This window comes from Argopecten irradians, chromosome 4 (genome assembly GCF_041381155.1).
Source record: "Argopecten irradians isolate NY chromosome 4, Ai_NY, whole genome shotgun sequence".
Taxonomy (NCBI): Eukaryota; Metazoa; Mollusca; class Bivalvia; order Pectinida; family Pectinidae; genus Argopecten; species Argopecten irradians.
In genome coordinates this window covers 11,930,267-11,952,808 of record NC_091137.1, presented here as the reverse complement: position 1 = coordinate 11,952,808, position 22,542 = coordinate 11,930,267, and the positions used below count along the sequence as shown (strand labels likewise).

The 22,542-nt window shown below is 41.7% G+C and overlaps 1 protein-coding gene across 1 annotated transcript in view; it reads right to left on the bottom strand.

Annotated features, from left to right (window-relative positions):
* Nucleotides 1–3,626: 3,626 nt before the first annotated feature.
* LOC138320613 (contactin-like) overlaps nucleotides 3,627–22,542 on the bottom strand; it is a 44,330-nt gene continuing 25,414 nt past the window's right edge. The window contains exons 16-25 of the mRNA XM_069263712.1: nucleotides 22,340–22,466; nucleotides 21,867–22,034; nucleotides 21,310–21,554; nucleotides 20,347–20,448; nucleotides 19,875–20,025; nucleotides 16,113–16,234; nucleotides 15,631–15,820; nucleotides 14,587–14,702; nucleotides 13,712–13,889; nucleotides 3,627–4,140 (exon numbers count right to left, since the gene is read on the bottom strand). Of these exons, the coding sequence (XP_069119813.1) occupies nucleotides 4,028–4,140; nucleotides 13,712–13,889; nucleotides 14,587–14,702; nucleotides 15,631–15,820; nucleotides 16,113–16,234; nucleotides 19,875–20,025; nucleotides 20,347–20,448; nucleotides 21,310–21,554; nucleotides 21,867–22,034; nucleotides 22,340–22,466 (1,512 nt within the window). The 3' untranslated portion in view covers nucleotides 3,627–4,027. The remainder of the gene's footprint in view (nucleotides 4,141–13,711; nucleotides 13,890–14,586; nucleotides 14,703–15,630; nucleotides 15,821–16,112; nucleotides 16,235–19,874; nucleotides 20,026–20,346; nucleotides 20,449–21,309; nucleotides 21,555–21,866; nucleotides 22,035–22,339; nucleotides 22,467–22,542) is intronic.

The window sequence follows — 22,542 nt, the reverse complement described above, 5'->3', positions numbered from 1 at the left end:
CAGTATCCAAGAATCTCCATAGTTTAATTTCATATAACGATAAACAGCTGAAACATTTCGAAGATATAAAAAATGAGATATTTAATATTTTAAAATATATGTAAAAATACATGTATATCATTCAGAATAAGATACAGATAGTAAAACAATCATCACAATAATGTTGAGTATAACCAACACCACATTGATGTTGTCTCTACTGTAAAATTAACATTTGAACTCTCAGATGATCAGTATCCATCTCGAAAATACTTGGCTAACTCACCTGACTTCCCGCCCCTAACCTTTCCCTAATTTCCACCACCTAAACAGAGTCGATCCGAGTTCCCATACTTGAACCTGCATCAACTTACTAATCCCCTGCCCCAATTTCTAGCCAACGAACCACTATACTGATATATCCCCCTCTTGATCAACACATTGTACATTCTGATTTTACCCCCCTCCCAACTTGATTATATACACGAACATATCCCCTCCCAATCTAATCAAGACATACTAATATATCCCCACCACTACCCCCTCCCAGTCTGATCAAGACATACTGGTATATCCCCCCTCTACCCCCTCCCAGTCTGATCAAGACATACTGGTATATCTCCCCCTACCACCCCCGTCCCAGTCCTATCAAGACATACTGTACCCCCTCCCAGTCTGATCAAGACATACTGGTAACTCCCTCCCATCCCCCTCACCAGTCATGACCATACCGTCCCATCCTCCCAGTGATCAAGACATACTGGTATATCCCCCAGCTAACCCCCTCCCAGTCTGATCAAGACATATACTGGTATACATCCCCCCAACCTCCCCCCATCAAATCAAGACTTATTAGGTAGTATTATCCCCCGCTAACCCTCCCAGTATGATCAAGACATACTGGTGGATATCCCACCCTCTACCCCCTCCCAGTTTGATCAAGACATATGGTTTATCCCCCCTCTACCCCCTACCCAGTCTGATCAAGACATATTGGTATATTCCCCCTCTACCTCCTCCCCAGTCTGAATCAAGACATACTGGTATATCCCCTCTACCCCGCTACCCTGTTGATCACGACATACTGGTATATCCCCCTCTACCACCTCCCTAGTCTGATCAAGATATACGGGTATATCCCCTCTCTACCCTCCCAGTCTGATCAAGATATACGGGTATATCCCCCTCTGAGTCTGATAAAGACATAATACTGGTATATCCCCCCTCTACCCTCCTCCCAGTCTGATCAAGATTATTGGTAAATCCCCCCCCTACCTCCCTCCCTGTCTGATCAAGACATATACTGGTATATCCCCCCTCCTGAGTCTGATAAAGACATATACTGGTATATCCCCCCTGAGTCTGAATAAGGGACATATTGGTATATCCCCCTCTGAGTCTGATAATAGACAGATATGTATTCCCCCCTCATGACCACTCCTGATCCAGCCATACTCACGACATATGGTATATCCTTACCCTCTATCCCCCTCCCGAGGGCTTTGATCAAGAACATAAAACATATACTGGTATATCCCCCCTCTACCTGACTCCCTCGAAAGTCTAATCAAGACTTATTGTATATCCCCCGCTACCCCAATCACAGTTTGATCACGACATATACTGGTATATCCCACCTCTACCTCCTCCCAGTCTGATCAAGACATAACGTGGTATATCCCCTACTCTACCCCTCAGATCCAGTGAGTCTGATCAAGTACATATTGGTATATTCCCCTCCCAAGTCTGATAAAGACATATACTGGTATGTCCCCTCTGAGTCTCTACCTCCTCCCAGCCCCTACTCCAAGACATATTGGTATATCACCCTCTATTCCCCTCCAATTCTGATCAAGACATTACTGGTATAGTTCCCCCTCTTAGTCTGATAAAGACATTTACTGGTATATCCCCCCTCTACCTTCCTCCCAGTCTGATCAAGACTTATTGGTATTACCCCCCCCCACCTGTTTGATCTACTACCCCACCCCTGTTTGATCACGACATATACGGTATATCCCCCCCCCAGTCTGATAAAAATCAGTATACTGGTATATCCCCCCTTACCTCCTCCCAGTCTGATCAAGACTTATTGGGTATTACCCCCCCCTAAGGTCCCCTACCAACGCTGTTTGATCACGACATACTGGTATATCCCCCTACTGTCTGATAAAAGACATATACTGGTATATCCCCCCTCTACCCTCCTCCCAGTCTGATCAAGACTTATTGGTATATCCCCCCCCCCCTACCCCACCCTGTTTGATCACGACATACTGGTATATCCCCCCAGTCTACCTCCTCCCTGAATCTGATCAAGACTTATTGGTATTTTCCCCCCGCTACCCCAACCCTGTTTGATCACAGACATACTGGTATATCCCCCCAGTCTGATAAAGACATATACTGGTATATCCCCCCTCTACCTCCTCCCAGTCTGATCAAGACTTATTGGTATATCCCCCGCTACCCCACCCTGTTTGATCAAGACATACTCGTATATCCCCCTCTACCCCCTCCCAGTCTGATCAAAACATACTGGTATATCACCCTCTGAGTCTGATGAAGACATATACTGTTATATCCCCCCTCTACCTCCTCCCAGTCTGATCAAGACATATTGGTGTATTCCCCCTCTGAGTCTGATAAAGACATATACTGTTATATCCCCCTCTACCTCCGCCCAGCCTATTCAAGACATATTGGTACATCCTCCTCTACCCCTCCCAGTCTGATCAAGATATAAGAGTATATTCCCCCTTCCTTCTGATCAAGACACACTGGTATATTCCCCCTCTGAGTCTGATAAAGACATATACTGGTATATCCCCCCTCTACCCCCTCCCAGTCTGATCAAGACATATTGGTATATCCCCCCTCTTCCCCCTCCCAGTCTGATCAAGACATATTGGTATATCTCCCCTTATCCTCCCAGTTTGATCAAGAAATTTGGCCATCTAACATGTTTGGCCAGCATTTGTTATGTGTATATATATACATACAGATTTATAAAATCAATTTTCTGTAACTGATCTGGTTATCACTTTTTTTTTTATCTCTAAACCAAAACTGAGGCTGACATCAGAAATGCACCTGTCTCCAACTAAAACTAAAATCTGATCAAGCCCATTAGTTGTCTGTTAAATTGAGTTCTTGCACCCATTGGAGTCAAAAAGCATTCTTATTGGTTTTTTCCCCTTCTTGTTCTTATATACTTGAAAGTTTCATCATGTATTTCACCTGTGGGGATAATTTAAAACATTCGAAAAATATAAAATAGTACTTGTCATTTGATAAACACTTCTCGATGGATTTTGCATCAAAATATTGTATGGACACCAGAGTAATAATTAAAATTTACAAGCAATTTTTACATTTAATAGTACTTTTTAGTTACTCTTCTTTAAAACTAAAGTAAAACTATATACAAATATATATACACTTTAAAATAAGAAGTCATTTATATTGACTATTTATATGCACTTTATGTTATATACAAATATTTGTTTAATTTGTACAAAAAAAGGCATCAGCAATATTTGTTTAAAACTTTTGATATTCAAAATTTCAATTCAATTTCTTAAAATATTAAAATTCAATCTCCAAATTGAGTAAAACACTTACTGATTGATCTTTATATTACAATTAACATTTCAGCAACTGATAATTATTATGCATTTTTGTTGTTATTAAAAGAATATCTGTAAAATTTTCTTTCAGGTCAGTTTGAAGTATATGTAAAACTTTTAATTCAATTCTAAAATAATAATTTTTTGTAAAAAACAAAATTTTAGGTATCTTTAATCTGATACATGTAAGGTACACAGTGATTACATATTTACTGACATATTATGTACAAAGTGTCACCCATGTTACAATTTCTAATCTACTTTTATCTGCCAATTATTTGCTGTATACTCATACAAGTATGTCACAGCTGAAATAATCAACAAACAAAAAAATAATGAATCAGCACCTCTCTAGTATGACATGTACGTCATAAATTACATTGAACACAAAAAACTGGATACAAAACGGAACAGCTATCTTACAAAAACAATAATACAAAGGACATCAACAGCAGGAGGGAAACAGAACAGCTTGTATGAGGAGCACCTGCTCGGATCTCAGACACTGTAGGATCAATGGGGACTTGGCCACCTGAAAAAGAGTTCAAATGTTTGAGAGTTTTGGAAAGTTGTCTTTTAAATAAATAGGAATTAAAGCTAGAACTAGTACTACCCAGTGATTCGTTTTCATGCAGCACATGTTTGCTAACATGATGCGATTTTAAATCAGAGCTCATGTACTAAATTGCATTTTAAAAACATGTGCAATTTTTATTTCAATATTTCATTTTTTTAAAGTAAAATAGAAGGTGCAAAAACATTAATGTGATATATATTGAAAGATTGATTATGCATTTTCCTAGATAGTGATCTATTTTTGTACAGCACATATTTGCTATCATGTTGTAATTTTGAATCAGAGCTCATGCATTTTATAATTACATTTTAAAAACATGAGCAATATTCTTATATTCAATAGTTAAAATATTTCAATCAAAACAGAAATTGTATAAATATTGATGGGATATATATTGAAAGATTGATTATGCATTTTCCTGTTGCATTATTCTTTCAGACAACACAGTACACAGACTTTGTTTCCAGATCATTTGAACATGTGTTATTTGGGTTGGATTTATGTCCTATTAATAGCCAAAGTCATAAAGAGATGTGCCTGTATGGTTTAGGAGGTAAATGGAAGCTGGACTAACCAAAGAAAACCACCACCTATGGTCAGTATGTTCTATAAGACACCTATCTAGCTTAGAGTTCAAACTAACTACAAACCTAGAGAATGATCAGGGCTGGTGGGCCAAATACCTTAACCACTCAGTGGTCCGAACACTTTCACCACTCAGTGGTCCGAACACCTTAACCACTCAGTGGTCCGAACACCTTAATCGCTCAGTGGTCCGGCGAACACTTTAACCACTCAGTGGTCCGAACACCTTAACCACTCAGTGGTCCGAACACTTTCACCACTCAGTGGTCCGAACACCTTAATCACTCTGTGGTCCCGAACACCTTAACCACTCAGTGGTCAGAACACCTTAAACCACTTCAGTGGTCCGAACACCATATCACTCAGTGGTCAGTAACACCTTAACACCTATAATCACTCTGTGGTCCGAACACCCTTAACCACTCAGTGGTCCGAACACCTTAACCACTCAGTGTGTCCCGAACACCTTAATCCACTCTGTGGTCCGAACACCTTAACCACTCAGTGGTCCGAACACCTTAACCACTCATGGTCCGAACACCTTAACCACTCAGTGGTCCGAACACCTTAACCACTCAGTGGTCAGAACACCTTAATCACTCAGATGGTCCGAAACACCTTAACCACTCAGTGGTCAGAACACCTTAATCACTCAGTGGTCCGAACACCTTAACCACATCAGTGGTCAGAACACCTTAACCACTCAGTGGTCTAACACCTTAACCACTCAGTGGTCAGAACACCTTAACCACTCAGTGGTCAGAACACCTTAACCACTCAGTGGTCAGAACACCTTAATCACTCAGTGGTCCCGAACACCTTAACCACTCAGTGTCAGAACACCTTAACCACTCAGTGGTCAGAACACCTTAACCACTCAGTGTGGTCAGAACACCTTCACCACTCAGTGGTCCGAGAACACCTTAACCACTCTGTGGTCAGAACACCTTAACCACTCAGTGGGTCAGAACACCTTAACCACTCACTCTGTCAGTGCTCCGAACACCTTAACCACTCAGTGGTCAGAAGACACCTTAACCACTCAGTGGTCCAACACTCATTTTAACACCTTCCGAATCACTCACTCAGTGGTCCGAACACCTTAACCACTCTCAGTGGTCAGAACACTTTAACCACTCATGGTCAGAACACCTTAATCACTCAAGTGGTCAGAACACCTTACCACTCAGTGGTCCAAACACCTTAATCACTCAGTGGTCCGAACACCTTAACCACTCAGTGGTCAGAACACTTTAACCACTCAGTGTCAGAACACCTTAACCACTCAGTGGTCAGAACACACTTTAACACTCAGTGGTCAGAAGCACCTTAACCACTCAGTGGTCCTCCAGAACACCTTAACCACTCAGTGGTCAGAACACCTTAATCACTCAGTGGTCAGACACACTTAACCACTCAGTGGTCAGAACACCCTTAACCACTCAGTGGTCAGAACACCTTAACCACTCTGTGGTCCGAACACCTTAACCACTCAGTGGTCAGAACACCTTAACCACTCAGTGGTCAGAACACCTTAACCACTCAGTGGTCAGAACACCTTAACCACAAGTCAGTGGTCAGAACACCTTAACCACTCAGTGGTCAGAACACCTTAACCACTCAGTGGTCCGAACACCTTAATCACTCAGTGGTCAGAACACCTTAACCACTCAGTGGTCAGAACACTTTAACCACTCAGTGGTCAGAACACCTTAACCACTCAGTGGTCAGAACACCTTAACCACTCAGTGGTCAGAACACCTTAACCACTCAGTGGTCAGAACACTTTAACCACTCAGTGGTCAGAACACCTTAACCACTCAGTGGTCAGAACACTTTAACCACTCAGTGGTCTGAACACCTTAATCACTCAGTGGTCAGAACACCTTAACCACTCAGTGGTCCGAACACTTTAACCACTCAGTGGTCCAAACACTTTAACCACTCAGTGGTCAGAACACCTTAACCACTCAGTGGTCAGAACACCTTAACCACTCAGTGGTCAGAACACCTTAACCACTCAGTGGTCAGAAACACCTTAACCACTCAGTGGTCAGAACACCTTAACCACCAGTGGTCAGAACACCTTAACCACTCAGTGTCAGAACACCTTAAATCACTCAGTGGTCAGCAACACCTTAAACCACTCTGTGGTCAGAACACCTTAACCACTCAGTGGTCAGAACACCTTAACCACTCAGTGGTCAGAACACCTTAATCACTCTTTGGTCAGAACACCTTAACCACTCAGTGGTCAGAACACCTTAACCACTCAGTGGTCAGAACACCTTAACCACTCTGTCAGAACACCTTAACCACTCTGTGGTCCAAACACCTTAACCACTCAGTGGTCAGAACACCTTAACCACTCAGTGGTCAGAACACCTTAACCACTCAGTGGTCCAAACACCTTAACCACTCAGTGGTCCGAACACTTTAACCACTCAGTGGTCCGAACACCTTAACCACTCAGTGGTCAGAACACTTAACCACTCAGTGGTCAGAACACCTTAACCACTCAGTGGTCAGAACACCTTAACCACTCAGTCAGATGGTCAGAACACCTTAACCACTCTGTGGTCCAAACACCTTAACCACTCAGTGGTCAGAACACCTTAACCACTCAGTGGTCACGAACACCTTAACCACTCAGTGGTCCGAACACCTTAACCACTCAGTGGTCCGAACACCTTAACCACTCAGTGGTCAGAACACCTTAATCCACTCAGTGGTCAGAACACCTTAATCCACTCAGTGGTCAGAACACCTTAACCACTCAGTGGTCCAGAACACTTTAACCACTCAGTGGTCAGAACACCTTAATCACTCAGTGGTCAGAACACCTTAACCACTCAGTGGTCAGAACACCTTAACCACTCAGTGGTCCAAACACCTTAACCACTCAGTGGTCAGAACACCTTAATCACTCAGTGGTCAGAACACCTTAATCACTCAGTGGTCAGAACACCTTAACCACTCAGTGGTCAGAACACCTTAACCACTCAGTGGTCAGAACACCTTAACCACTCAGTGGTCAGAACACCTTAACCACTCAGTGGTCAGAACACCTTAATCACTCAGTGGTCAGAACACCTTAATCACTCAGTGGTCAGAACACCTTAACCACTCAGTGGTCCGAACACCTTAACCACTCAGTGGTCCGAACACCTTAACCACTCAGTGGTCAGAACACTTTAACCACTCAGTGGTCAGAACACCTTAACCACTCAGTGGTCCGAACACTTAACCACTCAGTGGTCAGAACACCTTAACCACTCAGTGGTCAGAACACCTTAACCACTCAGTGGTCAGAACACCTTAACCACTCAGTGGTCAGAACACCTTAACCACTCTGTGGTCCGAACACCTTAACCACTCAGTGGTCAGAACACCTTAACCACTCAGTGGTCAGAACACCTTAACCACTCAGTGGTCAGAACACCTTAACCACTCAGTGGTCAGAACACCTTAATCACTCTGTGGTCAGAACACCTTAACCACTCAGTGGTCAGAACACCTTAACCACTCAGTGGTCAGAACACCTTAACCACTCAGTGGTCAGAACACCTTAACCACTCAGTGGTCAGAACACCTTAATCACTCAGTGGTCAGAACACCTTAACCACTCAGTGGTCCGAACACCTTAACCACTCAGTGGTCAGAACACCTTAACCACTCAGTCAGAACACCTTAACCACTCAGGTCAGAACACCTTAACTCAGTGGTCAGAACACCTTAACCACTCAGTGGTCAAACACCTTAACCACTCAGTGGTCCGAAACCTGACTCTGGTAAACACCTTACACTCATCTGGTCAGAACACTTTAACCACTCATGGTCCGAACACCTTAATCCACTCAGTGGTCAGAACACCTTAACCACTCAGTGGTCAGAACACCTTAACCACTCAGTGGTCCGAACACCTTAATCACTCAGTGGTCAGAACACCTTAACCACTCTGTGGTCAGAACACCTTAACCACTCATCAGGGTCAGAACACCTTAATCACTCAGTGGTCCGAACACCTTAATCCATCTCAGTGGTCAGAACACCTTAACCACTCAGTGGTCAGAACACCTTAACCACTCAGTGGTCCGAACACCTTAATCACTCAGTGGTCCGAACACCTTAATCACTCAGTGGTCCGAACACCTTAACCACTCAGTGGTCCGAACACCTTAATCACTCAGTGGTCAGAACACCTTAACCACTCAGTGGTCAGAACACCTTAACCACTCAGTGGTCAGAACACCTTAACCACTCAGTGGTCAGAACACCTTAACCACTCAGTGGTCCGAACACCTTAACCACTCAGTGGTCCGAACACTTTAACCACTCAGTGGTCCGAACACCTTAATCACTCAGTGGTCAGAACACCTTAACCACTCAGTGGTCAGAACACCTTAACCACTCAGTGGTCAGAACACCTTAACCACTCAGTGGTCCGAACACCTTAACCACTCAGTGGTCCGAACACCTTAATCACTCAGTGGTCAGAACACCTTAACCACTCAGTGGTCAGAACTACCTTAACCACTCAGTGGTCAGAAACACCTTAACCACTCAGTGGTCAGAACACCTTAACCACTCAGTGGTCAGAAAACAACACCCACTTCTGTGGTCAGAACACCTTAACCACTCAGTGGTCAGAACACCTTAACTACTCAGTGGTCAGAACACCTTAACCACTCTGTGGTCAGAACACCCTTAAATCACTCAGTGGTCCGAACACCTTAATCACTCAGTGGTCAGAACACCTTAATCACTCAGTGGTCAGAACACCATAATTACTCCATGTGGTCAGAACACCTTAATCACTCAGTGGTTAACCACTCAGTGGTCTGAACAATGTTTACCACTCTGACAGTAAAACAGTTCCTAACACAAAGCCCTAGACTTACCCAGAGTGAAGTAGACTGTGGGAGACTTCTTGCCCTCATCACACATAGCCCCAAAACTTACCCCAGAGTGAAGTTAGACTTGGAGACTGGAGACTTCTTTGCCCCTCCATCACACATAGCCCCAGTACTTACCCAGAGTGAAGGAGACAGTAGGAGACTTCTTGCCCTCCCCTCTATCACTGACCACTCATCACACATAGCCCCAAACTTACCCAGAGTGAAGGAGACAGTAGGAGACTTCTTGCCCTCCCCTCTATCACTGACCACTCATCACACATAGCCCCAATCTTACCCAGAGTGAAGTAGACGGTAGGAGACTTCCTGCCCTCCCCACTATCACTGATCACTCATCACACATAGCCCCAAACTTACCCAGAGTGAAGTAGACAGTAGGAGACTTCTTGCCCTCCCCACCTATCACTGACCCTCATCACACATAGCCCCAAACTTACCCAGAGTGAAGTAGAGACGTAGGAGACTTCCTGCCCTCCCCACCATCACTGATCACTCATCACACATAGCCCCAAACTTACCCAGAGTGAAGTAGACAGTAGGAGACTTCTTGCCCTCCCCTACCATCACTGATCACACATCAAACACAGAGTGAGCCCCAAACTTATCACACCCCCAGAGTGAAGTAGACGGTAGGAGACTTCTTGCCCTCCCCTCTATCACTGATCACTCATCACACATAGCCCCAAACTTACCCAGAGTGAAGTAGACAGTAGGAGACTTCTTGCCCTCCCCTCTATCACTGATCACTCATCACACATAGCCCCAAACTTACCCAGAGTGAAGTAGACAGTAGGAGACTTCTTGCAATCCCCTCTATCACTGATCACTCATCACACATAGCCCCAAACTTACCCAGAGTGAAGTAGACAGTAGGAGACTTCCTGCCCTCCCCACCATCACTGACCACTCATCACACATAGCCCCAAACTTACCCAGAGTGAAGTAGACGGTAGGAGACTTCTTGCCCTCCCCTCTATCACTGACCACTCATCACACATAGCCCCAAACTTACCCAGAGTGAAGTAGACAGTAGGAGACTTCTTGCCCTCCCCTCTATCACTGATCACTCATCACACATAGCCCCAAACTTACCAAGAGGCAAGTAGACGGTAGGAGACTTCCTGCCCTCCCCTCTATCACTGATCACTCATCACACATAGCCCCAAACTTACCCAGAGTGAAGTAGACAGTAGGAGACTTCTTGCCCTCCCCTCACCATCACTGACCACTCATCACACATAGCCCCAAACTTAATAAGAGTGAAGTAGATGGTAGGAGACTTCTTGCCCTCCCCACCATCACTGATCACTCATCACACATAGCCCCAAACTTACCTAGAGTGAAGTAGACGGTAGGAGACTTCTTGCCCTCCCCTCTATCACTGATCACTCATCACACATAGCCCCAAACTTACCCAAGAAGTGAAGTAACTTCACCATCACTGAGCCACTCATCACACTGGAGACTTCTCTGCCCTCTCCCTCTATCACTGACCACTCATCACACATAGCCCAAACTTACCCAGAGTGAAGTAGACAGTAGGAGACTTCTTGCCCTCCCCTCTACTATCACTGACCACTCATCACACATAGCCCCAAACTTACCCAGAGTGAAGTAGAACAGTAGGAGACTTCTGCCCTCCCCTCTATCACTGACACTCATCACACATAGCCCCAAACTTACCAAGAGTGAAGTAGACGGTAGGAGACTTCTTGCCCTCCCCCCCTCTATCACTGACCACTCATCACACATAGCCCCAAACTTACCCAGAGTGAAGTAGACAGTAGGAGACTTCTCTGCCCCCCCTCTATCACTGACCACTCATCACACATAGCCCCAAACTTACCCAGAGTGAAGTAGACGGTAGGAGACTTCTGCCCTCCCCCTCCATCACTGATCACTCATCACACATAGCCCCAAACTTACCCAGAGTGAAGTAGACAATAGGAGACTTCTGCCCTCCCCTCTATCACTGACCACTCATCACACATAGCCCCAAACTTACCCAGAGTGAAGTAGACAGTAGGAGACTTCTTGCCCTCCCCTCTATCACTGACCACTCATCACACATAGCCCCAAAACTTACCCAGAGTGAAGTAGACAGTAGGAGACTTCTTGCCCTCCCCACTCTATCACTGATCCACTCATCACACATAGCCCCAAACTTACCCAGAGGGAAGTAGACAGTAGGAGACTTCTTGCCCTCCCCACTATCACTGACCACTCATCACACACATAGCCCCAAACTTACCCAGAGTGAAGTAGACGGTAGGAGACTTCCTGCCCTCCCCTCTATCACTGATCACTCATCACACATAGCCCCAAACTTACCCAGAGTGAAGTAGACAGTAGGAGACTTCTTGCCCTCCCCACCATCACTGATATCACTCATCACACATAGCCCCAAACTTACCCAGAGTGAAGTAGACAGTAGGAGACTTCCTGCCCTCCCCACCATCACTGACCACTCATCACACATAGCCCCAAACTTACCCAGAGTGAAGTAGACGGTAGGAGACTTCTTGCCCTCCCCTCTATCACTGACCACTCATCACACATAGCCCCAAACTTACCCAGAGTGAAGTAGACAGTAGGAGACTTCTTGCCCTCCCACTATCACTGATCACTCATCACACATAGCCCCAAACTTACCCAGAGTGAAGTAGACAATAGGAGACTTCTTGCCCTCCCCACCATCACTGATCACTCATCACACATAGCCCCAAACTTACCCAGAGTGAAGTAGACAGTAGGAGACTTCTTGCCCTCCCCTCTATCACTGATCACTCATCACACATAGCCCCAAACTTACCCAGAGTGAAGTAGACAGTAGGAGACTTCCTGCCCTCCCCTCTATCACTGACCACTCATCACACATAGCCCCAAACTTACCCAGAGTGAAGTAGACGGTAGGAGACTTCTTGCCCTCCCCTCTATCACTGACCACTCATCACACATAGCCCCAAACTTACCAAGAGTGAAGTAGACAGGTAGGAGACTTCTTGCCCTCCCCTCTATCACTGATCACTCATCACACATAGCCCCAAACTTACCAGAGAGTGCAAGTAGACAGTAGGAGACTTCTTGCCCTCCCCTCTATCACTGACCACTCATCACACATAGCCCCAAACTTACCCAGAGTGAAGTAGACAGTAGGAGACTTCTTGCCCTCCCCTCTATCACTGACCTTCTTGACTCATCACACATAGCCCCAAACTTACCCAGAGTGAAGTAGACGGTAGGAGACTTCCTGCCCTCCCCTCTATCACTGACCACTCATCACACATAGCCCCAAACTTACCCAGAGTGAAGTAGACGGTAGGAGACTTCTTGCCCTCCCCTCTATCACTGACCACTCATCACACATAGCCCCAAACTTAATACCCGAGAGTGAAGTAGATGGTAGGAGACTTCTTGCCCTCCCAACCATCACTGATCACTCATCACACATAGCCCCAAACTTACCCAGAGTGAAGTAGACAGTAGGAGACTTCTTGCCCTCCCCTCTATCACTGACCACTCATCACACATAGCCCCAAACTTACCCAGAGTGAAGTAGACAGTAGGAGACTTCTTGCCCTCCCCTCTATCACTGACCACTCATCACACATAGCCCCAAACTTACCCAGAGTGAAGTAGACGGTAGGAGACTTCTTGCCCTCCCCTCTATCACTGACCACTCATCACACATAGCCCCAAACTTACCCAGAGTGAAGTAGACAGTAGGAGACTTCTTGCCCTCCCCTCTATCACTGACCACTCATCACACATAGCCCCAAACTTACCCAGAGTGAAGTAGACAGTAGGAGACTTCTTGCCCTCCCCTCTATCACTGACCACTCATCACACATAGCCCCAAACTTACCCAGAGTGAAGTTGACGATAGGAGACTTTCTGCCCTCCCCTCTATCACTGACCACTCATCACACATAACCCCAAACTTACCCAGAGTGAAGTAGACAGTAGGAGACTTCCTGCCCTCCCCTCTATCACTGACCACTCAATACACATAGCCCCAAACTTACCCAGAGTGAAGTAGACGGTAGGAGACTTCTTGCCCTCCCCTCCATCACTGAAGCCAGCTATACGAACAGCATACACCTTGCCTTTATCTATATCATTGAGGATGAATTCCACGTCAAACTTCTCTGTCTCGATCATCTCAGCTGTCCGGTAGTGCTCATTGGCCGGCCATAGGTAAATCTATTGAAAATCAAAACATCACAAATCATACCACAGGCAGGCGCATGTAGTACTGATTTTTGAATTGTTTCCCAGTAATATACTTTTACCTATCTATACTACATTGCACAATACAAAGTTTTAAGCTCTGTTATCTGTGGTTTGAAGTTCTTTGTCAATTAACGAGTACAACTCATCAAGGTAGGCACATTTTGTGGTACTTCCTACAGTCATCAATTGCATTGACAGTTATAAGACATTATAAGTATTTTTAGAGCCTTGATCAACCATCCAGTATCAATATGTTTTTACAAGTATTGAAAACCTTTTACATTTCAACATCCTCAATATTTCAGGGGTTGCTATCACTGATGTTATATATTAACCCAGGAAATGTCATGGAAAAACTGAAGGCAGTTCAGGAGGAAAAGCCAACCAATCACAGGCCTGTAAGACTTCGTTTGAAGAGTACAAAGAGAGTGAGGCTCAAATTGAAAGCCACAGTCCACCACATTGTAACATTATTCCATTCTTTTGATGTACATCAAAGGACCAAACTATCTGTCTCATCTGTTGTCGCATATAGAGCCTTCAGTTTTGCTATGATATACCAGGGATGGATATAATGACAGTGATAGTAACCCCTGGAGTATCGAGGATTACATTTAAATTATAGATCTATCTATAATGCATATCATGTGTCATATTGCATACTTACATAGTATCCTAAAAGTACAGCTTCCTCGACAGCTGTGCTGACTCCTCGCCACGTCAGCCTTACACTGTTCGCTCCATGGGAATGGACATGAACTTCCTGAGGGTACAATTGAGGAGCTGAAAGAACAATACACAAATAATCATTCATAATTCTTTTGACCTAAGTTACTCTAGATGTTGATAAATTAATAAGTGTTGAAATGTTGATAAATTAATAAGTGTTTAATTTCATTTGCAATATCATAACTTTTGCAGCTGTACCTTTTTGCAACATAGCTGCACATAAATATGCACCAAATATAATGCACAGGGGTTATCTTATGCTAAGGAGTCTTTCGCAATTAGAATATATTTCCACACTCACAGTACAATAATTAATTTTCTCTTTGTTTCTGGCTTTCTGATTGGCCTATTCATTTTTTTCATTCACCGATGAAAAAATTTCCGAGAATGGCGTGGAAACTTGACGTTATCGTGACATTACAATATAACCATTGATGTTGCGTATCGATTTGGAAAAAATAATCCTTTGGAAAAAATCTATGGAATCATACGTGTAAACGTATTTCATTTTATAAAGTAGCCTGGGTAAATTTTGTTTGCAAACTTTTGTGAGAATCCGCTATTCACACAGTTTGCAAACAAAATTTCTTTCGTACCCCAATGAAATTAAAAAATAGTGACTTCAATGCTTAATTGATATTATATTGTTTCAAGTTTTAAGGATGTTTTACCCTTGCCACCTTGGAAGAAATGAAGGTAATTTATTTGAGGTCTCACTGTCTTTTCTCCAAGCTTGACCTTAGGATTAATGGAGTAGTTACAAGATTGGAGTTTACTTGACCCCTATGACATTGAATGAAGCCAAGGTCATTCCTTTTAAGTCCCACTCAGATAAATTCTAGATTTGACCAGCTTGTCCTCTTGGACCATACTTTTTGAGCATACTTGACCTGACCCAACGTCAATGATTTGATGTCTCACTCTAACATCAGCCACATTTTCTTCATTGGCTGGCCCATGTAAGACTGCCATATTTGCTTACCAAGATGGAGTGTTTCTTGAATGAACTTTTCACTGAGTGGTCCAAGCCCGGCGCTGTTGTAGACTTGGACCTCAAACCAGAAGTTGGAGTCGTCCCACAGACCAATGACAACTGCCTCCTCTACTTGTCCAGGGTAGCGGATGTATAGTTTGTATACAGGGTCTGTGTCCTCACTGAACCAGTAGTTCACCTGGAAACACATTACAAGGGGGTGGTAAAAACACAATTGGCTCATTCTGATGATGCTTTAAAAGCTACAGTATTGATAAAGAAGAAAACCTATGATAATAATAAGTCCATAAAATTATCATAGTTTCGAATTCTACAAAATGAATGGGTTTTCAAAAGTCTTGACACATATTCATAAGTCACCAATTTCAATCTAATGGAGAATAGTGGATTGAACATTGTTGGATAAAGTTGAATAACAAAAACAACCAAATAATTTTGGTAATGCAATGTAAATTCATTGTAGTCCCTACCTGGTAACCCCCGACACGCCCCTTCATGGTCTCCCGAGTATCTGGTACAGCTTCCCAGGTCACCGTCATGGCTGTCGCATTGTAGCCATCACAGTACAGGCCTTGAGGGGCCGCAAGTGGCACTGAAAATGTAATCAAATTGTCGTTATGTCAACTGTCTGTTCAGTCAAAAATAATAGTCTTGTGTAAACACTAATTTTTTAATTTCATCGGACTATGATATAAATTTTGTTTACAAACTATGTGAATCAGCGTAGCAGATTCTCACAAAAGATTCAGAATAAAATTTATTTTAAAGACTACTTGATTAAAATGAAATATGTTTTAACCTGTAGTGACTCTAATACTTTTTTCTTATATTTCCTATCAATATTGAAAATTTCAATGTTCATCTATAGTGATGTCCAGATAACGTCTTTTTCCCCTATTGTGCTGATTCTCAGGTTTTTTTTTTTTTTTTTTTTATTTTTTGCAGTGTATGAGTTGGCCAAACAGATTTATACAAGTTCTGTTCCCAGAGGCTTAATCGCTCAAACTGGTTTGGTATATGGCCAAATAAATTGTTACTGAATACAGGCGTCATTGTTTTCTTTGTTTCATTTCTGAAGGAATTTTAATATTTACCCTCTATTTCCCCTATTGGGCCCCCACCGTCTTGCCTACCCCCGGGGGATCAAGAGCCAAACTTTATACAAGTTCGTTCCCCTTCCCCCAAAGGATGTTTCCGTGGCCAAAATTTGGTTTATCAATCCATGCAGAACTTAGTGAGAAGAAGTGATTTAAAGATTTACCTCTATTACGCCCCTATAGGGCACCCCCCCTCCAGCCCCCGTGGGATCAGACCCAAAATTTATACAAGTTCTGTTCTCGCTACCCCCCAAGGATGTTTGTTGGCCAAATTTAAGTTACAATCCATTGGCCAAATTTTAGTTACAATCCAATCTTGGACAATGTAGAATAGAATTTACAAATGTTTTTTACAAACTCATTCTTATATCACCCAAGGATATTGTTGGTTATGCAGTCAATGAGCGAATAAAGGATTTACCTCTATTTTCCCCTATTGGGCCCCACCCCTCAGGTTTTATACAAGTTTCTGTTCCCCTTCCCCCAAGGATGTTCTCAGGTTACAATCCAATGTTTTAGCGATTTTTTTCTATTTCCCCATATTGGGCCCCCGCCCCTCCTGCCCCCGGGGGGTCAGAGCCAAAATTATACAAGTTCTGTTCCCCATTCCCCCCAAGGATGTTTGTGGCAGTAGATTTTTTCCCCTATTGTAGCCCCCCCGGGGGGTCATGAAAATTTATACAAGTTCTATTCAACGGATGTTTTGTTGGCCAAATTTGGTTACAATCCATGGGACAAGTAGCGATTTAAAGGATTTACCTCTATTTCCCCTATTGGGGCCCCGCCCCTCCTGCCTGCCCAGGGGGGTCACCAAAATTTATACAAGTTTCTGTTCCCACCTTCCCCCATAAAATTTAGTTACATTCCATGGCCAAGTTTCTGTTTCCCCTTGAGGGACTAGTAGCGATTTTAAAGGAAATGTTGACGACAGAGGGCGCACTGAGCCAGATTTTGTAATGAAAACAAACAAAATGCCCATGGGCCTTAAGGGTAGTTTTCTGGTGTGAGGATATTGACGTGAACAAAGGGACGTAACTCTTTAGCAACAATTACTATGATCGTAAACTATTTTTAAAATACTAGTTTTGGTTATTAAGGTGTTTTACTGTTAAAAATAAACTAAATATGAATGTTTTCCATGAAGTCAACAAGTGTTTATTTTATAGTTTTAGTGAAAAATAGGTATCATTTTACGACTGAAAATGTCGGTCGATGTTTTCATGTAGAGTGACGTCTCTTTTCAACCGACATTAGGAAAAATCAAAGAAAGACAAACATGAAACACAAAGATTTAGTTTAAAATGTCAGTCGAGCTCAAGTTATGCCCTGTGTTGAAAGAGTGATCAACTGTCTGCCTCTAAGTGACTGACACTCAGTCAAAAAAATATTTTATAAATATTCCCATCAGCCCCTCCACACATACAGTTTTAAGTAACAGTTGAGTACATGTCTTGTGTAAACACTAATTTTTTTCTTCCGTGACCATTTTCATCGGTAAAATTTTCTTGACTACACATAATGTGATATATACCTGCGTGTATGTTATCAGGTTTTGTTTACAAACTATTGTGTTAGCTTCTTTCATGTGAATCATGAACTATACATTGTAGCAGATTCCAATCACAAAACAGTTGTACCTAATAGAATTCAGAACATTACACATGTATACGGAATTATTTTAAATTTCTTACTACTTGGTGCAATATTCAATATATACAATGAGTAATACAAGTGTTTATATATAAATTTATATATTTAAAAATTATAATATCTTTAAAAAAAATAACAACAACCAAAAATAGCACTTTTTGTTGTTGTCAATGATTGATGGCTCATATAGTTTTCTTGTTAGCTGTAAGGAATTAAACATTGCATATTTCAGACAGTCTGATCAATAATGATTTATTCACATCATATTTAAAATGGAATTTCTGTCAATGTTTGTTAAATATATACGGTGATTTGAAATATTGTGAGGTATGTCAACTTTGATCATGTTATGATATTTGAAGAAGAGGAAAATTAACCTGATTACTTATATTTTTTTATTTTTAATAATTATTGAAAATTGAATTTTTTTCATGGAAAATTGATGAAAAAAGTGTAAATAAGTAGGCATTTTCACAAATTATTTTTATTTTACCAGCAAACTGATGTCTTTTGTTCACGAAATAGGGACATACATCTAATAGGTCTACATACAAAGTTTCATTAAGCTTGGTGCATATTTAGTTGCATTACCATCTTCACAAGGTTTGATAATTATTATTGGAAAGGGCAATAACTCAATAAATAAGTTAGAGTCAAATCAAGCTTTTTTTTTAACTCGTCCAAGATCTATCCAATGTTAGTCTACATACAAAATTTCATTAAGCTCAGTGCATATTTACTCAAGTTATCGTGTTCACAAGGTCAAATAATAATTATTAGTACAAAGTGCAATAACTTTGTAAAAAACTGTCGAATCAGGCCGAATTTCTAACTCTAAGATCTTTCCAATGTTAGTCTAAAAACAGTTATGTTAAGCTCAGTGCATATTTACTCAAGTTATTGTGTTCACAAGGTTTAATAATAACTCTGTAAGTTACAATCAAATCAGGTCAATTTTCAAACTAGTCTTGAGATCTTTCAATACTAGTCTACACGCAAAATTTCATTAAGCTGGGTTCATAGTTACTAGAGTTATTGTGTGCACAAGGTCCAATAATAATTATCATTGCGAAGGCAATAACTCTGTAATTAACAGTCGATTTACATTACGCTCTTCTGAGATCTTTCCAATGTTAGTCTACACATAAAGTTTCATTAAGCTCAGTGGATATTTATCTAAGTTATCACGTTCACAAGGAAATGCTAACAGACGTTGCATTACAGACAAGTGACCAAATAAAAATCAATTATAAATGTTTTCAATCATCCTTATTTTATTTCTAATGTTTTGTCATAAAGCAAGCTTCAATATAAATTAGAAATGTGTCTGTTAGACATTAAGTTCTTGCTACGGTAACTACTTCCTAACTATAAGACCCCTCACATGCTTTCATCTGGGCCATCGAAAGTGATTTGTATAACTTGTATTACTTGTTTCTCAATCGATGTAAAATAAATTAAGTTTATATTAATAGTAGCACTTACTTCCCTCAGCAGAATAGACAAGAACAACACTAGAGTTGGGTCCTCTTCCGTAGTTGTTGAAGGCCTGTATTTTCACCTCGTACTGAAGGTAGAAGTTGTTCTCTCCAACCAACATCACATACTCTTCAGTAGTATAATCATTTAGTTGTTTCTGAAAAAAGTCAAAACAAAAACTTTTGAAAGAAAGACAGTAAAACTTGCCTAAGTGACCACCTCTGTATAAAGACCACCTGCTTTAAAAGACCATTTTTCTAGGGTACCAATGACAAATTTCAACACAACTCAACCTGTGTAAAAAGACAACCTGGTTTTTACCAAGGGTAAAAGACACTTCAAAAACTTGGCAATGGCAGTACCAGGATGTTATAAAGAGCAATACACTTCTGAGGGGAATGTGACCAATCTGATTGAAATACTGATCTTTATAATCACTCCGTGTAAAGGACAACATCAGATTGAGGATGTGACTTACATGATTGAACTTGACACCATCATTGAGAGGGTCAGGGTCGTACATTCTCCAGTACAGGAAGTAGCCAATACCCGGTCCACCATGGTCTACACGATGGAGTTTCTACAACATAAAACATTATAACAGTGACCATACACATCATGGTCTATAGGATGGAGTTTCTACAACATAAAACATTATAACAGTGACCATACACACCATGGTCTATAGGATGGAGTTTCTACAACATAAAACATTATAACAGTGACCATACACACCATGGTCTATACAATGGAGTTTCTACAACATAAAACATTATAACAGTGACCACACACACCATGGTCTATAGGATGGAGTTTCTACAACATAAAACATTATAACAGTGACCACACACACCATGGTCTATAGGATGGAGTTTCTACAACATAAAACATTATAACAGTGACCATACACACCATGGTCTATAGGATGGAGTTTCTACAACATAAAACATTATAACAGTGACCATACACACCATGGTCTATAGGATGGAGTTTCTACAACATAAAACATTATAACAGTGACCATACACACCATGGTCTATAGGATGGAGTTTCTACAACATAAAACATTATAACAGTGACCATACACACCATGGTCTATAGGATGGAGTTTCTACAACATAAAACATTATAACAGTGACCATACACACCATGGTCTACACGATGGAGTTTCTACAACATAAAACATTATAACAGTGACCATACACACCATGGTCTACACGATGGAGTTTCTACAACATAAAACATTATAACAGTGTTCATTATGGTTGAAATGATTGAGTTCTAAAGTAGACAAAAAATAAAATGTGCAAAATCAGCAAAATATAATCAATGTTGTAACATTGAGACTAAAATTGTATTAACAAAATTTAAAGGTTGTCATTTTTATTTTTATTTTTACTTGATTGTAGATTTACCATGTCTATGTTGTGTATGAACTTACATCCCATCTCATGGTGAGATCCCCCACACTGCCGCCTCCCCCGCGTACATTGGAGGGTGCCACCGACGGTGGAGCAGGGTTGGTTTGGTAGACATCGGAAGGTACACTGAACTCTCCATATCCAAAAGAATTGACTGCCTGGACTCGGAAACGGTAGCCGTTACCAGGGCGAAGTCCTGTCACCACATAACTGTGCATGTCATTGGCTTCTGTGGTGGGTACAATCGTTTCTATGTCTGGGATGTCTGAAAGCAAGTTAATTTGAAAGTCATGTTTACACTCCAATATATTACATAACTATTATTAATGAGTAAGAGTAGTTCATTCCATAAATTGCACAAGACTTGCAGAGTGATAACCTGCTAAACTGTTGCATCACTATCCACAACAGAAACATTCATAATTATTCTCTACATTGAAAAAACACCCATAATTATTGAATCTTTTTTCTCATATACATATACTGTTTCAAGTTATGTACATTATAGCTTATTGGGTGATTTTCTTTACATCTTATTTATTTTGGCAATTGTTTCCACCAAGAAGAATGTACTTACTCTGTTCCTCATTTCTCCACACTCCAGGATCAAACTCCATTTCTGACTGTATGACATAGAAGAGGATGGTTCTTCCATTGTCATACCCAGGAAACCAGTGTAAGCGAATTGAATAGGAGGTGACCGTCTTTGAATCTCCAAACACCCCCGCCGGTTCTCCAGGTGGCCCTGGAAAGAAGACAAATAAAAACACATTCACGTATTGGAAAACTGACCAATCAGAACACAACTAAACATTAAAATACTGAAAAGAATCGACCAATCAGATTTGAATGTTCTTAATGTTTTGGTGAAACCTGGTGAAAATCCAGATCACAGCCAAGCACTGGAATTTTGAGCAATCAAAAAACAGCCAAGCATTAGAAAACATGTAAAGGCGAGCATTGGAAAAATGATCGAGGAAGTGACCGAACATTTGACCAACATCTTCTAATCTATTGGATGCAGTACTTGGTAGTAGAGTGCTTACTCACCTAGAACGTCCAGAGTGCCTGAAGCTGATGCCTGGTTGAGAGGAGTCTTAGCTACACACGTGTATGTTCCCTTGTGTTTGAAGAGTGCATTCTGAATATACAGGCCTTTCAGGTGCTGTGTCACTGCCTGTGTGTCAAATGAATTATAACACCGCCAGTTTTAATGTTTTACCATAATTATAAACTTGTTGCCTTTACATAAA